Source organism: Cebidichthys violaceus, unplaced genomic scaffold, assembly GCF_023349555.1.
Source record: "Cebidichthys violaceus isolate CVI_PGR_0920_01 unplaced genomic scaffold, fCebVio1.0.p SCAF_12, whole genome shotgun sequence".
Classification (NCBI taxonomy): Eukaryota; Metazoa; Chordata; class Actinopteri; order Perciformes; family Stichaeidae; genus Cebidichthys; species Cebidichthys violaceus.
Window position 1 is genome coordinate 3,626,065 of NW_027176285.1, and position 16,329 is coordinate 3,642,393.

The 16,329-nt window shown below is 41.8% G+C and overlaps 2 protein-coding genes across 2 annotated transcripts; both read right to left on the reverse strand.

Moving 5' to 3' along the window:
- Nucleotides 1-1,415: 1,415 nt before the first annotated feature.
- On the reverse strand, nt 1,416-3,034 carry ier3ip1 (immediate early response 3 interacting protein 1). The gene is made up of 3 exons (XM_068705933.1): nt 2,922-3,034; nt 2,492-2,593; nt 1,416-2,230 (listed from the first exon to the last, which is right to left on the reverse strand). The coding sequence occupies exons 1-3, from the start codon at nt 3,010-3,012 to the stop codon at nt 2,175-2,177; spliced, it is 249 nt and encodes an 82-aa protein (XP_068562034.1). The 5' UTR covers nt 3,013-3,034; the 3' UTR covers nt 1,416-2,174.
- A 568-nt stretch (nt 3,035-3,602) lies between these two features.
- Nucleotides 3,603-15,921, reverse strand: skor2 (SKI family transcriptional corepressor 2). The gene is made up of 9 exons (XM_068705508.1): nt 15,832-15,921; nt 11,788-13,802; nt 11,014-11,077; nt 10,147-10,224; nt 7,642-7,707; nt 7,363-7,461; nt 7,070-7,137; nt 5,783-5,846; nt 3,603-5,307 (listed from the first exon to the last, which is right to left on the reverse strand). Exons 2-8 carry the CDS (start codon nt 13,771-13,773, stop codon nt 5,790-5,792), a joined length of 2,418 nt encoding a protein of 805 aa, XP_068561609.1. The 5' UTR covers nt 13,774-13,802; nt 15,832-15,921; the 3' UTR covers nt 3,603-5,307; nt 5,783-5,789.
- Nucleotides 15,922-16,329: the final 408 nt, after the last annotated feature.

Here is a 16,329-nt window from a genome sequence, read left to right on the forward strand (position 1 = left end):
TATCTTTTATTTCAATACTTATTCTAAATTTGAATCAAAAGCTATATCTATCTTGTTCTGATGGACAGAAATCATGGTGTAACGTTTCAAAACATTAGGCTTGCTTTTATTTTTTTATTTTAATTATATAGATATAGTCCATAATAGCTACTCAATTATTAAAAAATAGAATATAATAATGCATAGCTTTCAAATGTTGAGCTTGTCTTATTAGAATTAAAGTCATTAAACTTCAAAAATTACAAAAAAGGAAAATGTGTGCATCTTTAAGTCCATTAAAAACTGCACATCCAACACATTCTACTGATTTATCGTTGCGTAGCCAGACACCCGAACGCCACACATCCTGACCTGTGATGTGCAGATACATATTCATGTATGATCGCTTACAGATTTCACTGTGAACCCACAGCTAAACTCGGACTAATCACAGATCAAAGTGGCTTTACGGTGCAAATCCCCCCCGATAAACATATGCTTCTAATTCCAGCAGATCCCCTTTCACTCCCTCTCCCATGTATTTAGATTCAAAACTACAGCATTGTTTATGAAAATGTTTGTGGCGCTTACTGGGGGTGGAAATTGTGATAATTCACAACATATGGGGGATTATTTATGAAGTGGAGCAGGGATAGACGAACAAACATCGAGTCTACTCTATTTACTCAGAGTAGACGTTGAGACGTCAAACAGCATCACACTTAATTACAAGTTATAAGGCCAAGTTTAGCTCAAGTGGAAGTAAAAGTACTGCTGTAAGATGTGTTACCATGTCAGTAAGAAGGGGGTCATTTGTAATCTACTTTGGCTTAAGCCACTCTTTTTCATATTTTAAAAAGACAACATAATAGAATTTCATTAAATTGACTATATTTATTTCAAGACAAGCAGTTTGTGTACAGTGAAGGTGCATTGATTAGAGTCTTAAAATCTAGATTAAACACATCGGAACAAATTCTTTCAGATGGATAAATCCCAGAACATTTTTACACATCAACAGGAAGCGATACCTGAGAATGACGATGGAGATTGTGGATTTTCCTCATTGCAACTGATCAGATAACGGTCCAACCAACGCCTCTTCTCAAGCTGATCGTCCCCATTAAGTCCTTTAGGCGCAGAGGGACGGATACATTTCATAGCAGCAGTCTCTTTGACAACATGCCACTAACCAGGCTTTAAGGGAAGCATTTCAGCAGTTCAGCTGTTTTGGGACAGAAGATATTGGGCATCATATAATACTGCATTGTTGTGAGAAGTCAAACTGGAACATTTAAAAAAGAAACAAGAGATTTCATTAATCTACCAGTTTGACAACAGTCTTTATAAATGTATGTTCCTTACCCAGTGGCCACAGTGTTATTTCTGAGTAAATACTTTTACATCTCAGGACACACAAAAGCTTCACACAATACTGAAGTCTCAAATACAAACTTATTTTATTGGTTTATTTGGCAGGTATAGTGCACATTAATAAAACACTCCTGTAAATGCCCCAGAGTTAGCCAAGAGGCTATTATTCATCTGTAGTCCCTGACTGAAATTGGAGCCAGTCTTTAAAAAAACTGTTTGTGTAAACCCCCAAAAACGTCTAAATTAGAAAATTGAAATAATAAATATTGACCTACTATCCAGCCCTACTGCTGACAACACTCCTTAAACGTATTATTATTATCTGTAACAGCATGATAAAACATAAAACACATATCATCAAATCGTTGAGTCTCAATGTGTGAAAACAAGGACTATACACTCCGTGCAGCACAAGAATAGTTTTAGATGACGAGAGAATCATCATCAGGTGTGGCGTTACGATGAAGAATCACTTCCATTTTGTCCTTTTGTGTCACAGCGACAGGCGGGTTCAGTTAGGATTAGTCAGAGTGTTCAGTTCACACCAGTCGTAGCGTAAAGCGGCTGACGGGTCGCTTCTTCTCTTTGGATGAAAACATCTGTGGGTTGACGGAAGTTTTCTATTTCCATGATCTTCTCCATCCTGCTGATGACTGGAAAAGGTCTCTGAATGACGGCTATTGCTCAGTGTGTGTGTGTGTGTGTGTGTGTGTGTGTGTGTGTGTGTGTGTGTGTGTGTGTGTGTGTGTGTGTGTGTGTGTGTGTTCCTTGGCACATGGTCTGGTCCTCTGGCTTCTTTTTTAGCGTTTGGTGTAACTCTGTCAGCCGAACAGTAACAACAGGACGATGCTGGCCGAATTCACTATTATCAACGGCACTGTGAGAAGAAGATGAGAAGAGTGAGAACATTGCAAAATCCTAGACCTCTAAACAGTAGTGCTGCTGTATATTATACTTCAACAAGAATTGAACACTTTGAAATGTGGTTTATTTAGTCAAATAGAAAAAAAGATTTTAAATAAAAACTTTTAACCCACTGTGAGGAATCGTAAAAAGTACTGTTATGGTATATGTAACAAGACGTTCGTTGTACACAGTGTCTGATTCACTGTAATGTCTGTGGAACTAGCGTGCCAACCTCTCATGACGGTCCGGACCGAGCGGATGAGGGTGAGGACCTGGGCTTTGACTCCTGGATCATCCCCAAAACCTCCAACTCCCTGTTCAACACCGAAGCCGACTGGAGACAGAGAGTAAAGAGATCAAGAAGGGAGGAGAGAGATCAAGAAGGGAGGAGAGGGAGGAGGAAGAAAAGAGGGGGAGGACACGCGTACAGAAAGAAGAAAGGAAACAACAATCAACTTATTCTACACTAAATATAACTCTTAACTAATGAACGAGCCTCTATTCCCTCCCTAAAGATGTCAACACGAGTCCATTCAGTGCAGCACAAAGGCAGCTAATAGTTTAGCCGTTATACACCTAGCTAGCCGCTCTTCGCGTGCTACGCGTCGTTATTTCAATAACACGCGTGATGGAGATGGTCTACAATAGGGCAGACTACTTACACTTGCTGAGAAACCTCTCCTCGTGCAACACAGCGATTGCGTTAATGCACAGAATAGCGGTCTGGATGAGAGAGTAGAGAGTAAACGCCATGCTGGCAACTTCTTCGTCCGCCCCTCCCACAGATGCCGTAAACAGGCAGCAGAGGTCGTGCAACAGAAGTAAAGGCCGTCCCTCCGTTTACTGTGTGCGTTAACTTCAGAAAGTTATACATTACATGGAAAACATTATACATAGAAAAATAAGATTATAAGATCCAGTTTTTTATTTTTGTCAACATTGATTATTAAATCTATAATAATAATTAAAAAAAACAGTGATTATGTTGTGCTCATGTCTAAATATGTAATGTTTTCAAAATATTTTAATATTCATATTATCTTAACACTGTCTGTTGCTGTCTCTCATTACATTTGTGTGAATGTACATATCTTTATTTTACCAATCCATGTGTTTTATAGCTATTAGCAAAATGTGTGACTATGTCTTTCTACTAATAATTTGGGAGGAGGTCCACCCTGTAAGCCTATGAATTTTTTTTTTGCATGAATCTAAAATTATTTAATTCCCATAAACAGCAAAAAGGCCTTTATCAAGAAAACCACATGCTGGTTATTGTATAGACTTTTAATTTACACATAAATAGTAGAGAAACTACAAGAACATATTTAAATACATCTGCATTAACGGTTTATAATGATACCATATCTCTCAGTAAATGACAACTTTATCCATTCATTCATTGCATTCTATAAACAAGGTGGGTGAGTTCTCATTTCAATTCTCTCTGACATACACTTGACTGCACCATCATCATCATCATCATCATCAACAACATGTTGCTTTCTATTTCTTTTAACATTATAATAAATAATATTTTCACAATCAGGGTCTTAGGCCCCGGTACTCAAATAAATAAACAAACAAAGACATATAGATAGACTGCCTGTGAGGTTCAGTATTCCCACTACGACATGTTATACAGTCAGGTGAAATCATTTACAAGCAGATTATACAACACTGACAAACGTCCGTCTTTTGCTCCTTGCGGAACCAGAGGCTCGTTTGGAGAGCAAACAAGTACACAGAATTGGCCTTTACTAGTCGATTCACCACGTGAAGACATCCCACATATTTAGCTGATGGTGGCGATACTACCTTCACCTCTGGGTGGAGGTGAAGCGTGTGCGATGGAAGGACAGAAAAACATGGGTGGAGGCTACAAGTATCTTAAGGGTGCCTTTGAGCAAAAGGATTCTCCTCCTGTATGAATAAAAAGGTGAAAAATAATCAGTGCAGCGACATATGCATTGAACATAATACCACGTCGTTTTTTTTTTTTTTTTTTTTTTTTTTGGTACACTCAGAAATCAACTGTTCTGCCACTGTAAATTAGTTATGCCCTTTTTTTGTGATACCACCCTGTATTAATACTTTAAAACCTAAAACACCAATACTTCATTCATTTTTCCCCCTTTTTATTTTGTTCTTCATGGCATATTCAAGTTGGGTCTAACAGACTAAACATGGGCGCATCAAGTCACCGCCAACATCTATCCTCACCAGTAATGACACGAGTGGACATGATGAGGGGAATCCCTGTGGGATCCGATGCTGCCAGTGTATAAAGGTTGGGATGTTGGTTTCTCTTTTACGGACCCCATTTGGTGAAACAAAGGCAACAACAATAACAACAGCGACAAACTGAGTGTGAAGTCCGCCCTCAGCCACAGTGTGGTGTATGTACAGTTGGGCCAGCAGCAGTCAGAGTCACAGACGATGACACCCGGTCTCACCGTCTCTATGACTCTCTCCTCTTGCTCTTCATCCGTTCAGAGCTCGGAAAAGAAGAGTTTTCTGACGAAGTCTACAACTGCCTTCCTGGTGCCCTTCAGCAGCCCTAAAGTTCACAAAAAGACCAGAAAGGTTGTGGTTGCTTTGGTCCGGGTTGGGTAAAGCTTTGAGTCTGACTGCCAGCGCAGCAGTGAGAAAAGAGGAGGAGTCATTCTGTTTCCCCATACGTCAACAGTTCTCAGGCCCATTTCAGTTCAGGGAATAAACTGGACTCAGGGAAAAGGAAAACAGGGATGAAACCAGTGTGCTCCCCCACTGTAGGAGAAACTGGTCACAATGCTGTTTTTACCGGACAGAGTTTAAGTGCAGGGCTATTAACAGAGGCTGTACCGCAGAGGCAGGAAAAAAAAACACTGTTGAAGGAAAACTTTAAAAAGTACTTATATTTCATATAATGTCATTTTCCTTTCTGTTTGAGTCTCTCTCTCCTATATTTCTCTGTCGGTTTTGAGTGTTTTTTGTTTTCTTCTTCTTGGGGTATTCACAGAAATCCAGACAGCTGCTTCTTCTCACATGGGAGTTTGTGGGTTCAGGCTGTGAAGACAATAAAATGAATGCAAACACAACATTAGTGTCATGTCCTGGTTTAGTGTTTTGTAAAGAGACTGAACACACAGTCTGTTACAATGGGTCCAGAGGACAGTGTTAAGCTGTAAACTAGTGAAAGACACTTGCTTTAAACTGTAGCTATGAAGTTTGCTGGACCAGCAAGTTAAACAAAATAAAATTTAATTTCACCATTTGCCATGAAATGATTACCTTACGGCAAAGAAAACGAGTTTCATTTGCAGATGGTCTATGTTTATCTCTGGTAGGGCTACAAACCAAATTCAGGCTAAATATGGCGGCAGCTTCCAAAATACTATTAGAAGTATTTCAAAGGCAATTAAACTTTGCTGAACTCACTCTAGCTGCTTTGTTATAAATAATGAAATGCTTATATCCTCACCTGACATCTACCATGTTGATGTTTCTCCATTAATTGTCAAATGAATTAAAAAACACTCACCTTTTAGCTATTTGTTTAGATGGGAGATGATCTTTTCTTTTCTGATGATGTTTGCGTAGGGAATCTGAAAGAAACAAGAAGTCAGAGACAAATGATAGATTCAATTTTCCTTTATGCATACTAGTATAGTATATGGTCTGCATATAGCCTAGTACACCTTGATGTTAAACATCCCCAAATAACTGGTCACCTACGTAAAAGCCACAACCAAACACTATAAGCATTTGACTTGTGTGACTTGTAATCCTTGATACCGAAAGTCCTTACAAAATGGCTTTTTAGTTTTAAAATAAAATCATTTGAGGGTTAATAACATTATTTTATATCTAAATAACATGACGTTTCCATTACACTGATGATTTAAAATAGAAAAATAAAATATTCTTGTTGAGATGTTTAGGTGTGATATTCAAATAAAAATTTCGAAAACGTGTTGCAGCAACATAAATCAAAAATGTTGCTGGAGTTCATTTGAATGTCTGTGTGAAATCAATGTATCATTACTCTGAGACAGATCCATCTGCTGGTTCTCGACACATTAGTCAACTTTGAATATCCGTTTTTTTTTCCGTGCATGTGCACTAGTGTGCACGTGTGTGCTTATAAATGAGCTGGAATGCCTGTTGGGTCGTCTGCCTTTGTGGGTACACACATGCAGCGTGCTGCCGTGTGCGTTTGGGTGTAGGCGTTGCTGGCTTTGACATCATGTGCACGCGAGCGTGTGTCGCTGCATGTGTCAGAAAGCAAAGACAAACACTGTCTGTCAGCCTGTCTGCCAGCTGCTCCGGTGATTGATGTGGACGGAAACACTCAGACGACTGCAGAGGAACTTCTCACCCATGAAAGACAAACTAGACGATTGGCTCCGTCTTCTGATGGACACATAAGCAATGGGAGAGCCGTCCGGTTCAGTCCTATATTGACGGCTTTATTTAATCTTCGTCTACTTCTGTTTTAGTCTCAAGATATGGCTTAGGATTTCATATTCATGTCTACCGTGGTTGTAGTGTTAATTGGTTTGTTATTGTCACATTTCCTCATGTGTTTTTAAGTTCTTCTTTCCCTGTTCAAATAGTGTAACTATATTTTACTGGAAAGTGCTTCATAATTAGTCTTAATTATATTCCTTCTGAAAATCATTACCATGATTGTTTTTCAAAGCGAGCAGCGAGGCTTTTTTATATTCATGTCTCTATAAAAGGCTTTTTCATTTGCCGTTTAAAGGCGTAACAATGATATTTATTTTCCATCAGTGTTCAGCACTGATTGTATCATTAGTAATCTTACCATCTGTAACTGTTGAACCATCTCCTCTCTGTAGGCGAGCTCTCGTTTCATCTGGTCTTGGAAATTATCTGAAATTAGAGTAAGTAGTTGAGTAACTGATAAAGCACAGTTATTATAATATAGCCGATGAAGGATGAAGGAGACTCAGAAAAACAGGGGAATGGAGGAAGGTGAGAGAGGGAAAGAGAGGACAAAATGGAAGAGTTCTTCAGAAAGACAGCGAAGGAGAAGTTGCCCTTCAGAGAATGAAAAAGGAAAGGCAGCTGAGTAAAAAAAAAAAAAAAGTGACTTACGGAAGACAGGAAATGGTGAGGTGCCCTTCAGAGCGTGAAACTCTTGCTCCAGTCTCCTCCGGAAGTCGATCTGCTCCAGCAGAACCTTCTGGAGCTCCTCTGAAGGAGCAGGAGGGAGGAGGAATGAAAATACGAGGGAGAGAAAGAGAAAAGGGGGATTTGTTATAAATGCAGTAAAACATATCTTTATCATCTTATACATCTGTATGGTCAAACCATCTGAGAGGAGTGGGGGTGTTTTATCTACACTCCTCTTTGACTCAAATTGAGCATATTTACCTTTCTCCATGTTCTCCACATCCTTCTTCAGCGGCACAGGAGAGGCAGCACCTTGGCTTCGATCACCTGAAAACAAGGAGAGACTTCACTTAATGTCAGACATATAGTTAGTATATCAGATACACTGGGGCACCTATAGCTGCTGTTGTTCTATCCTATTCTTACCCAACATCAGACAGTGTATTTAATATGCAACACATATGCGAGTCACAGAATCATAATCTGGTCATGGACTGAAATCCCATGGGTCCTGACAGACCGTTTCTTTATTTTTTTGCATCGACAGTAATCTGCATCGCCTCGGTGCCGGAGCGCTGCAATTCACTCTTTGGCCTCTAGATGTCGGTGCAAGTCTGCGGTAACACTTTGACGGCGCTGGAGCTGGAGACCTTTACCGGTTCAATCTCTCCATGCTGTCAGAGCATATTGCTCTCTATTAAGAAAACAAACGAACACTACTGTCGTCCAGAAACTAGAGTCAATCGATGTTGTAGCTTGTGGAGCTGAAGTGAAGGGCAGTGCCGAAAAGTGGAAGTTTAAAAGGCCACTCCACTAATTTGCCTAAAACAAATTGCAAGCTTGCAGGTTACCACGCTCTCAAACGTGTCAGCAATGTTATTTGTTGGCTGGTGAATTGTTTTGACCAACAACTGTAAAATCAACGTAAAACAGTATTATTATAGTCATGCAGACTTTCACAATGTGTACTTTTTAAAGCTTTTTTTTTTTTTTTTTTTACTGCTGGAGGCAAATCTACTTGTTGCTTTAAAGCTTTTTCTTTTAACAAACATCTTCATCACACGCTGTTTTCAGAATGTCGCCGTTTTAAAAGTTTCTATTTTGTTCTTGCTTGTATGTATGTGTTTGCGCTAACGTCTGAATTGTGACAATGAGGCATTGTGCGCCTTAAATGAAGCGATCCTGCAAACTCGATGTGTATATTCTCCTCCAGTCATTTCGTATCCCCGGCTCCTTAAGCCTCCCCATGCTTCTCTCTCTCATTTAGAGCAGAGAGAGCTCTCCTCTCCTCACTCCTCCTCTCCTTTCCTCTCCTCTCTCTGTCTCATTTGACAAGCAAATTTGCAGACAGTGCCCGAGGATAACAACCTCGTTTGACAGTCAATTAACCGTGAATAGTCAAAGCCAAGGCGGTTTGCATTACATAAATGGAAAATTAGATTATTTTTTCTCCCTAGAAACAGAGGGAGAGTTTAAAGACAGTGGAGGGGGGGGGGGGGGGTGGGGACTCAGAGGAATCAGGCCTTCTAATCACGTAGAGCTTCCCACCGCCCAGGGAGACGTTTGGCAATCAGGGGAAAGGTGGTCTCATTTAATTTGTTTCGTGTAATTTTTCGAAATACATTATACATTATGCGCAGGGATCATTACGGTGTGTGTGTGTGTGTGTGTGTAGGGGTTGAGGGAGTGGGGGGGGGGGGTAGATATAAATGTTGGCACAGATGTCATAAAGCACTTTTAATGTCTTCCTGACAGATATAAAAAGGCAATAAGCTGTGATCTTTTTCAAACGGGAAAAGGGTTTTTGCGCTGAGGAGGGGAAAAAAAGGCAATTATGTCGGCGGGGATATGGGTCTAGGATGGAGATTGCCAGCGTGGCTGCTTATCTCTGAGCTGATGTTTTCTTGTTGAACTATAACGGCCCCCCTAAGAGTAACAGCCCCGGCGACAACGCCGCTTAAGAGAGCAGCCGTGGCAGAGCGGCGGCAGAATCAGCTTTCCACTGCTGTTTCATCTCTGTGTATTTATATGACTCCCTTAACTCACGTCTGAGAGGAGGAGGAGGAGGAGGAGGAGGAGGAGGAGGAGGAGAATGAGGAGAATGAGGAGAATGAGGAGGATGAAGCTGAAGTCTGAGGAGCTTTCTCTCACTGCTTTAAGTCTCATTCGTCTAATAAGAAGAAATGCCATTGACACTTATGTATATTAAGTCATAATGTTTTTAATAAGCGTTCTGTATGGACATGTACACACAGTGCATCTTCATCCATACTGTGTGCGCTGAATGACAACAGGGACTGTTGCTTGTGATGCCATGATATAATGCATGTTTTCTTTTTTTTTGATTTACCTCTCAATATTATTACCTTATTAATGTCAGACTGCAAATATTCTCTTTTCCTGCTCTCTACATATGTTATTTCAAATAGTTCTAATTTGCTAACTTCCATTTACAGTCACAAGCTGCCTTTGCAAGCTTTGATTGTGGTATTTATAATTTATTTTTATTTCCCTATTGCAAATGTTGAAGTTTTATAAAGAGAGCAGATTTGCTCTGCGATGTGAGATTCAGATTACACTAGAGTAAAGCCAAATGCTGAAATTAAATTAACCCTGCTCTCCTAATAATTATACTTTTGAGAGTACCTACAATGTAATTTAAATTGTTTACAGTATTTTCCTCATTGATTGCATTGTTGTTTTACCACCTGCAGCTGCTCTGCAACCGCAAACAAACAAAAAAAACACACAAGCGAGTATTCGTACCTGAGCTTTCCCTCCAGTAGTCGGGCGCCGACGTTTCACTCTCCGGCACAAAGAAACTATTCTGCTCTTTGTTTTCATCTGAGAGAAAAACGAAACAGAGACAGACAGTGAGACAGACAGGAAGAGAGTTTCAGTAAGGCCCATTGGTTGAGCTGGTTATCCGGACACATGGAGATAACTAAGTGTGCGCATGGTGTGTGTCCTTTGTGTGATTTGTGGTGGTGTGCTCACACGGCACCACACACACACACACACACACACACACACAAAGGCATTTTCTTCAGCGAAAAAAGGGTCAGAGTGGGAGATGAGAGGAGCAAATGAAACGTCACAGGAATATGAGCCTCGCAGGGACACAGAGGCACTATAAAACCACTCACTCAGACACTAAATGAAACAAAGACGCTATAATACAACTGACTCAGACGTCTGATGGAACAGATAGTGTGTAACAGTTTGCTGAAATAGATTGGGTAATGCTATTTGATGAAACAGTGTAAAACCTGTTCAAACATTTGATGGAAGCGCGACATTGTAAAACAACTGTTGGGTGAAAGATGTAGTGTCAGGCACACCCGTGCACACAGCAGAGCGAGCAAAGTGGTTCTTTCATAGATTATATATGAAAAAGAAACTGTATCTTGGTTTTGCAAATTATTAATAGCGAATGATTCTTTTTAACTTCGATTTTAGAGTTTAAAAATGGTGAATTGCACAAAACTGATTTGATATTTCATTATAATTTCGAGCAACAGTATGACGTAAAATAACGTTTCTAAGATCTATTTTGTCGTTATCTTGTGTGTAATCTTCTAGACTTTTTAACCGGTGCATCAGAAGGTAGGAACAGAAAATGTCTGTGCTCACCAGAAATGCTGGAGTTGTCTTTGGTTGCGTACGCTGGAAGTCCTTCGTCTCTATTTTTGTGAGCCTGGAAACATATAGTCGGTTAGAATTCCATATACACATTATGCATCATGTGGTTCAATTACAACAGAGCAGAACAAAAAGTCCAATACACATAGTAATGGCTTTGTAATGTATATTCTTTGATGTGGTTATTGTTTATACTAACATGGGTTTTCATTTCTTATTCTATAAGCACCTGCTTTATTTTCTTATTAATCTGGAGTCTGAAGTGTAACTCATTACTTGGCAAATCTAATCTCCCCGTTTGGCTCTCTGCTTTTTTTTGTCAGCCAATGGTAGCATTCATTTGTAATGATCCAATTTGGAATATATGGTTAAACCCTTTTTTCCACCTCCGTCTTTGAAATCAGTCAGCTGTGTTTGCAGCAATGTTACTCAATGGATGATTTAGCTCTGTTCCGGTTTAAAATGCTCCTCATAATTCTACCTCCCTCCCCCTCTCTCCCTCTCAGAGGCCTGGTTAATGTGGGAGTCGACAGGTTAAAGATTAGAGTTGCCCTAACAGGCTGGGGTGACAGAGGGAGAACAAACACACCGTGGCCATTAAACAACCCACACCTGGGCCTATTAGCCAGGATCAGAGTGGGGTGACTGTTTCAATTTCTGCAGGGAGAAACCAGCCTATCAATCTGCTTATGCAGATCACATCACTGCCTGACTGCAGCACCATTTAAATAATAATTAGCTAAAGTGGCCTGGGGGGATATTTACGTTTTTGTAAGCCGGGTCCTGCCGGTGAGGCGGGGTGGAGCTGGAGAGAGGCAGGCTCGCGGTCGGGGAGGCAGGCAGGCTGGAGGACTCCTGCTGGGTGGGGTCCGAGGAGGAGGGAGGGGAGGTGCTGGTGTACACAGCGCCACTCCCTCTCTCCTTCCCCCTCTGCTCTCCGTGACTGTCGCTCAATGCCGGGAGGTACAGGTTGGTCTGAGCCTGCGGCGGCCTGTTTGTGAAGGTCCCTTCCTCATCCTCGTCCTCTTGCTTCGACGACTCCACGTCCACCTCCCCCTCCTCCTCGCTTTCCACCCCCTCCGCCTCTCCGTCTCCTCCGCTATCACTTCCGTAACTACAGCTGCTGCTGGGCGAGAGCCGCTGGTGGCGGTCTGACCTGGCGACCACGACAAAGTCCTCATCTGTTGTCCCGGTGACTGCTCCGCCGTTGCCGTGGAGCTTGGCGATGCTCTCGGCATCCTTAATGACGGGTCGGAAGGCCGAGCCGTAGCTCGGCTTCCTGGTTTGGAGGGTGGGGGTGTCCAGGAGTTTGAGCCAGCCCTCTGACGTCACGGGGCGAAGGTCAGGGGTTGCTGTTGTACACTCTGGGTCAAACAGCCCGGATCTGGGTGTTGTAGTCCCGCTGCCGGGGGCCATGGTTGCGCTGACACCGTTGCCGCTGCCGGCTACAGCTCCGGGCTCGCTGTGGTCCGAGAGATCCAAAAAGGCCTGTCTGAGAGACGGGTTGTCTGCCAGGGAGGAGAGGGCGTTGGGCTGAGGCTGGAGGTAGGTGGGGACAGGGATCCCTCCTGCTGCTCTTGGTGGCCAAAACATGCAGAAAGGAGGATAAAAGGTGTCTTTGCGGCCAGGCCATAAGAGACCCGACAACCCCGTTCCTTTCTGGCCACCTGAAACATCACTGTCATCTTTTTTCTGCTGGCAGAGGCCGAATGCCGGGAAGGGGTAAGGCGAGGGGAAGAGCGACGTGGGAGGGAACTTCTGCAGCATGCCGAAGCCTTTGCTTGGGACAGGGATGACAGGGTAGCTGCGTGGTGCCTTGCGGGGAGACAGACTGCCTCCATCCAAGTCATCGTCGTCCTCGAAGCGGGCTCTTTTCTGAGCAACCAGGTCAGGTCCCATCATGTGAGGCACTCCCGAACCATGGAGAGTCTTCATAGAACCCATGGAGGAACAATGGGACGAAGAGGGCAGCGCTCTCTTTCGGCTGCCCCCGTTGAACATCGCCTTGACGTCTTCCCATGCGAAGGCTAACTCGTCAGCCGGGACTTTGTCAGAGAGTTTGAGGTGTCGTCGCCAGGAGTTGAAGTTGGCAGCGTCGGGCTGGGTGTACTTGGCGTCTGGTGTGCGGTGGGAATGGAAGATGAACTTATTTGGGGAGAAGTACATGTTGCACAAAGAGCACTTGATGCACTTGGCCCTGGAGCTGTTGTAGCGTGCTGGGATGAAGTTACCGCGGCAGCCCCAGGCGCACTCGTGTGTCACGTCAAAGGCGAAGTTGTCGGGCAGTTTGGGCGGTGCGTTCTCTCCCAGGAAGGACTTGCAGAGGCGCTCGGCTTCACGCTTGGTGATCATGCCACAGCGGCGCGACGAGATGGGCATGGCACCGGCCCGACGAAGGATCTCCAACTGAACCGGAGTGCACTGGACGCAGGTGATGCCCAGTGCCACGCGACGATTATGAATCTCATTATAACTGTAGTTCTTGAGGAGTGTGTTGGAAATCTGCGCCAGGCAAAGTCTCTCATTGTGATCAATGACCAGCGATACAATGGGAACGCCGTATAGGATGACCTGGCCCACCTGGTTTGGCTTGAGGGGTGAGGAGGAAGAGGACGGAGAGGGGGAGGATAAGGAAGAAGATGAGGAGTGGAGATGGGCAGGTCTGGGCGGTGTCAGGGCTTCCTGCTGGTAGGGGCCTGTTGAGCTCGTCATTATGATGTCATTAGTGCTCGAAAGATGGGTCTTGTCCATACTTGGAGGGAAACTGTTTGTAGAACGACCTGCATAAAAAGAAAGGACGAAAGAAAGATCCACATCTGTTCATTTTTTTTTTTACCTTAAAAAAAATTGTTTTGTTTAAGTTTACACACACACACACACACACACACACACACACACACATACATATAATATGAAATAGGTAGATAATTAAATATAACATACAATAGTTCTACCACGTAGGTGTGACCAGAAATTATATGATGATGTGTGGAATTTGTAAAAAAAACCATTTTAAAATAAAAATAAAAGTGCACATTGAAATACTGAAACATAGTCTAAATTAATTGTATTTAAATTAAATGTATCTGTTAAACAATTTATAGAAAAATACCTTTTTTTTAATTTCTGGAACTTGCTAAATTTGGAAGTGCTTCAACATCACGACGAAATGTTAGATAATAGATTTGGCATCTAAACTACTCTTAAAAAAATAATGTGGCCACAGAAAAATGATAAACTAAATTGGTACTGAATTAACATTTCTCAGTTATAGTATTATTAAAGTGGACAGCAATTACAACCGGTTCTTTTTCTGATGTAGTTCCTCTGCATTTAAAAAAATAATAATTAAACAAGGACCATCAGAAAAATGTATTTATTTTCCCATAAATATAGCCTTTGTATTATTTTACAGCTTTCAATTCACAGCTCAAAGTGATGAGTGTGTTTGTGTGTTTTCAACAGCAGTTGGCCACTGAACAAACTGTGAAAGAGACACACTCTTCTAACACAACGGTAACAATAAAAGTACAATATTATTCACATTTCCACCCAAACATATTGGTACAAATTCATGTTTAAATTTGACATATTTAAATGTTCTTTAGCCTAAATAGTTCATCCTCGACCTCCAGTGTTATTTAAAGGCAAACACGCATAGACCGAATTCTAAGGTAGTTTAGGAGACATTTTTTTGGCAACAATTATAGTTTTATTAAACAACTATATCAACCTTAATTTTCCCATTAAAAAAAAGGTTATGGCACTTTAATGTGGCAGCACATTCATGTGACACACTGGCTATAAATACTGTATTACTTCAAATGTTTTAAATCTTTCAATTTATTAAGATGTATTTTAAAAAGCAATACCACACAAATGGCAGGGAATTTACTGTAAAGAGAGAGTTTAAGTGGGACCATGCGCTGGGTTGTATCAAAATTAATTGTGGTGTTATTATAATAAATTATACAGTTATGTTTTGAATGTAGAATAAAAAGCACCATTTTATAGTAGAAGTGGTGAAAAATAGATATTACTTGGAAAAGGGTTTTAGTATTTCATAAAAATGACAACTTCTGAAATGCATATGGAGGAACTCTTGCCTACAGCTCAATTAATAGTGCATCGCAGCGCATTTGTGGTAATAAAAACACATTAACAACTTACGCTTAACGCTTATGCGTCAACCACTTATTTGCACATTATATTCAAGAACACATTGCTATAACAGCAAAACACGGAACGGAATCACAAGGTGTGTTTTTTTTTTTTTATTAAAACAGAAAGTTCCCGATTAAACCGGAACAATTCATTGCAGCGCACTCTGGACTGATGGGTGGAATTGTGTGGGCCGAACAGCAGTACGAGAGAGGCAATACACCTATTCAGAAATGAACATTATAATTCAAGAGTTCACAGCTTGGCTTCAAATTACACAAAATACAAAAGCTATATTTAAATGTTTACAATTTCAGTTCAGCCCGAGACAAGTTTCTTTTCCACCAAAGTAACAGGCCTTTATTAACGCGTGTCAGTTCGTCAGTTTATCGATGGAACAATATTAAAGGCAGAGGTTTGTTTATCTATTAACATGCGATGGTCATAATAATAATAATAATAATAATAATAATAATAGTAATAATGCAACGGAATGTGAAACATCCACACACGTCTTCTAAAGCGTTCTCTTCTTTAAATCATTGTTAAGCCAGTTTTCTGTCCCTCGCAGTATATCGTTAAGTATAGCTTATATATTTAACAGCATTTGAACCAACTTTACAGCAGAAATGATGGAGCAGTCCTCACCTCTGACTCCCGACAATACTCCTTAAAACGGCCACCGCGTCCAAAAATATCCCCGTCACGAGAGAAATCGATTTATCCTACACAGCTTTAAAAAACTCATTTTTATCTCACGAACGACCAGGTCTCACTGAGTTGTATCCGAAGAAACACGTGGGATCGGTACCGACTGTCGAGTGGGCTTGCTCGTGAGATGTGAGTAAACTGCGACGCTCGCGCCGGTTTTATTCGCTTTTCAGAGACACCACGCGCCGACCTAATCCGCCTCTCTCCCTCTCCCCCCACCCACCCACTCTCTCTCTCTCTCTCTCTCTCTCTCTCTCTCTCTCTCTCTCTCTCTCTCTCTCTCTCTCTGCCTGCCTCGTGTTTGATTGGCGTGTAGCGCGAGCTCAGCCCACCATCCAGAACACACACACACACGTACACTCTCTCACACACACCCACACACACATTTTTAGTCCTTCTCTCCTTCACGCGCTGTGCTGCCCCGTTCGGACCGAA

Excerpts from the sequence above, each read along its gene's own strand:
- ier3ip1 (XM_068705933.1), bottom strand. The coding sequence starts at position 3,012 with ATGGCGTTTACTCTCTACTCTCTCATCCAGACCGCTATTCTGTGCATT. Across the intron at positions 2,594-2,921 it reads GGAGAGGTTTCTCAGCAAGT|TCGGCTTCGGTGTTGAACAG; the intron begins GTAAGTAGTCTG and ends CTCTGTCTCCAG. Across the intron at positions 2,231-2,491 it reads GGTCCGGACCGTCATGAGAG|TGCCGTTGATAATAGTGAAT; the intron begins GTTGGCACGCTA and ends TTCTTCTCACAG.
- skor2 (XM_068705508.1), bottom strand. The coding sequence starts at position 13,773 with ATGGACAAGACCCATCTTTCGAGCACTAATGACATCATAATGACGAGC. Across the intron at positions 7,708-10,146 it reads CTACTGGAGGGAAAGCTCAG|GTGATCGAAGCCAAGGTGCT; the intron begins GTACGAATACTC and ends CCTTGTTTTCAG. Across the intron at positions 5,847-7,069 it reads TGGTTCAACAGTTACAGATG|ATTCCCTACGCAAACATCAT; the intron begins GTAAGATTACTA and ends TGTTTCTTTCAG.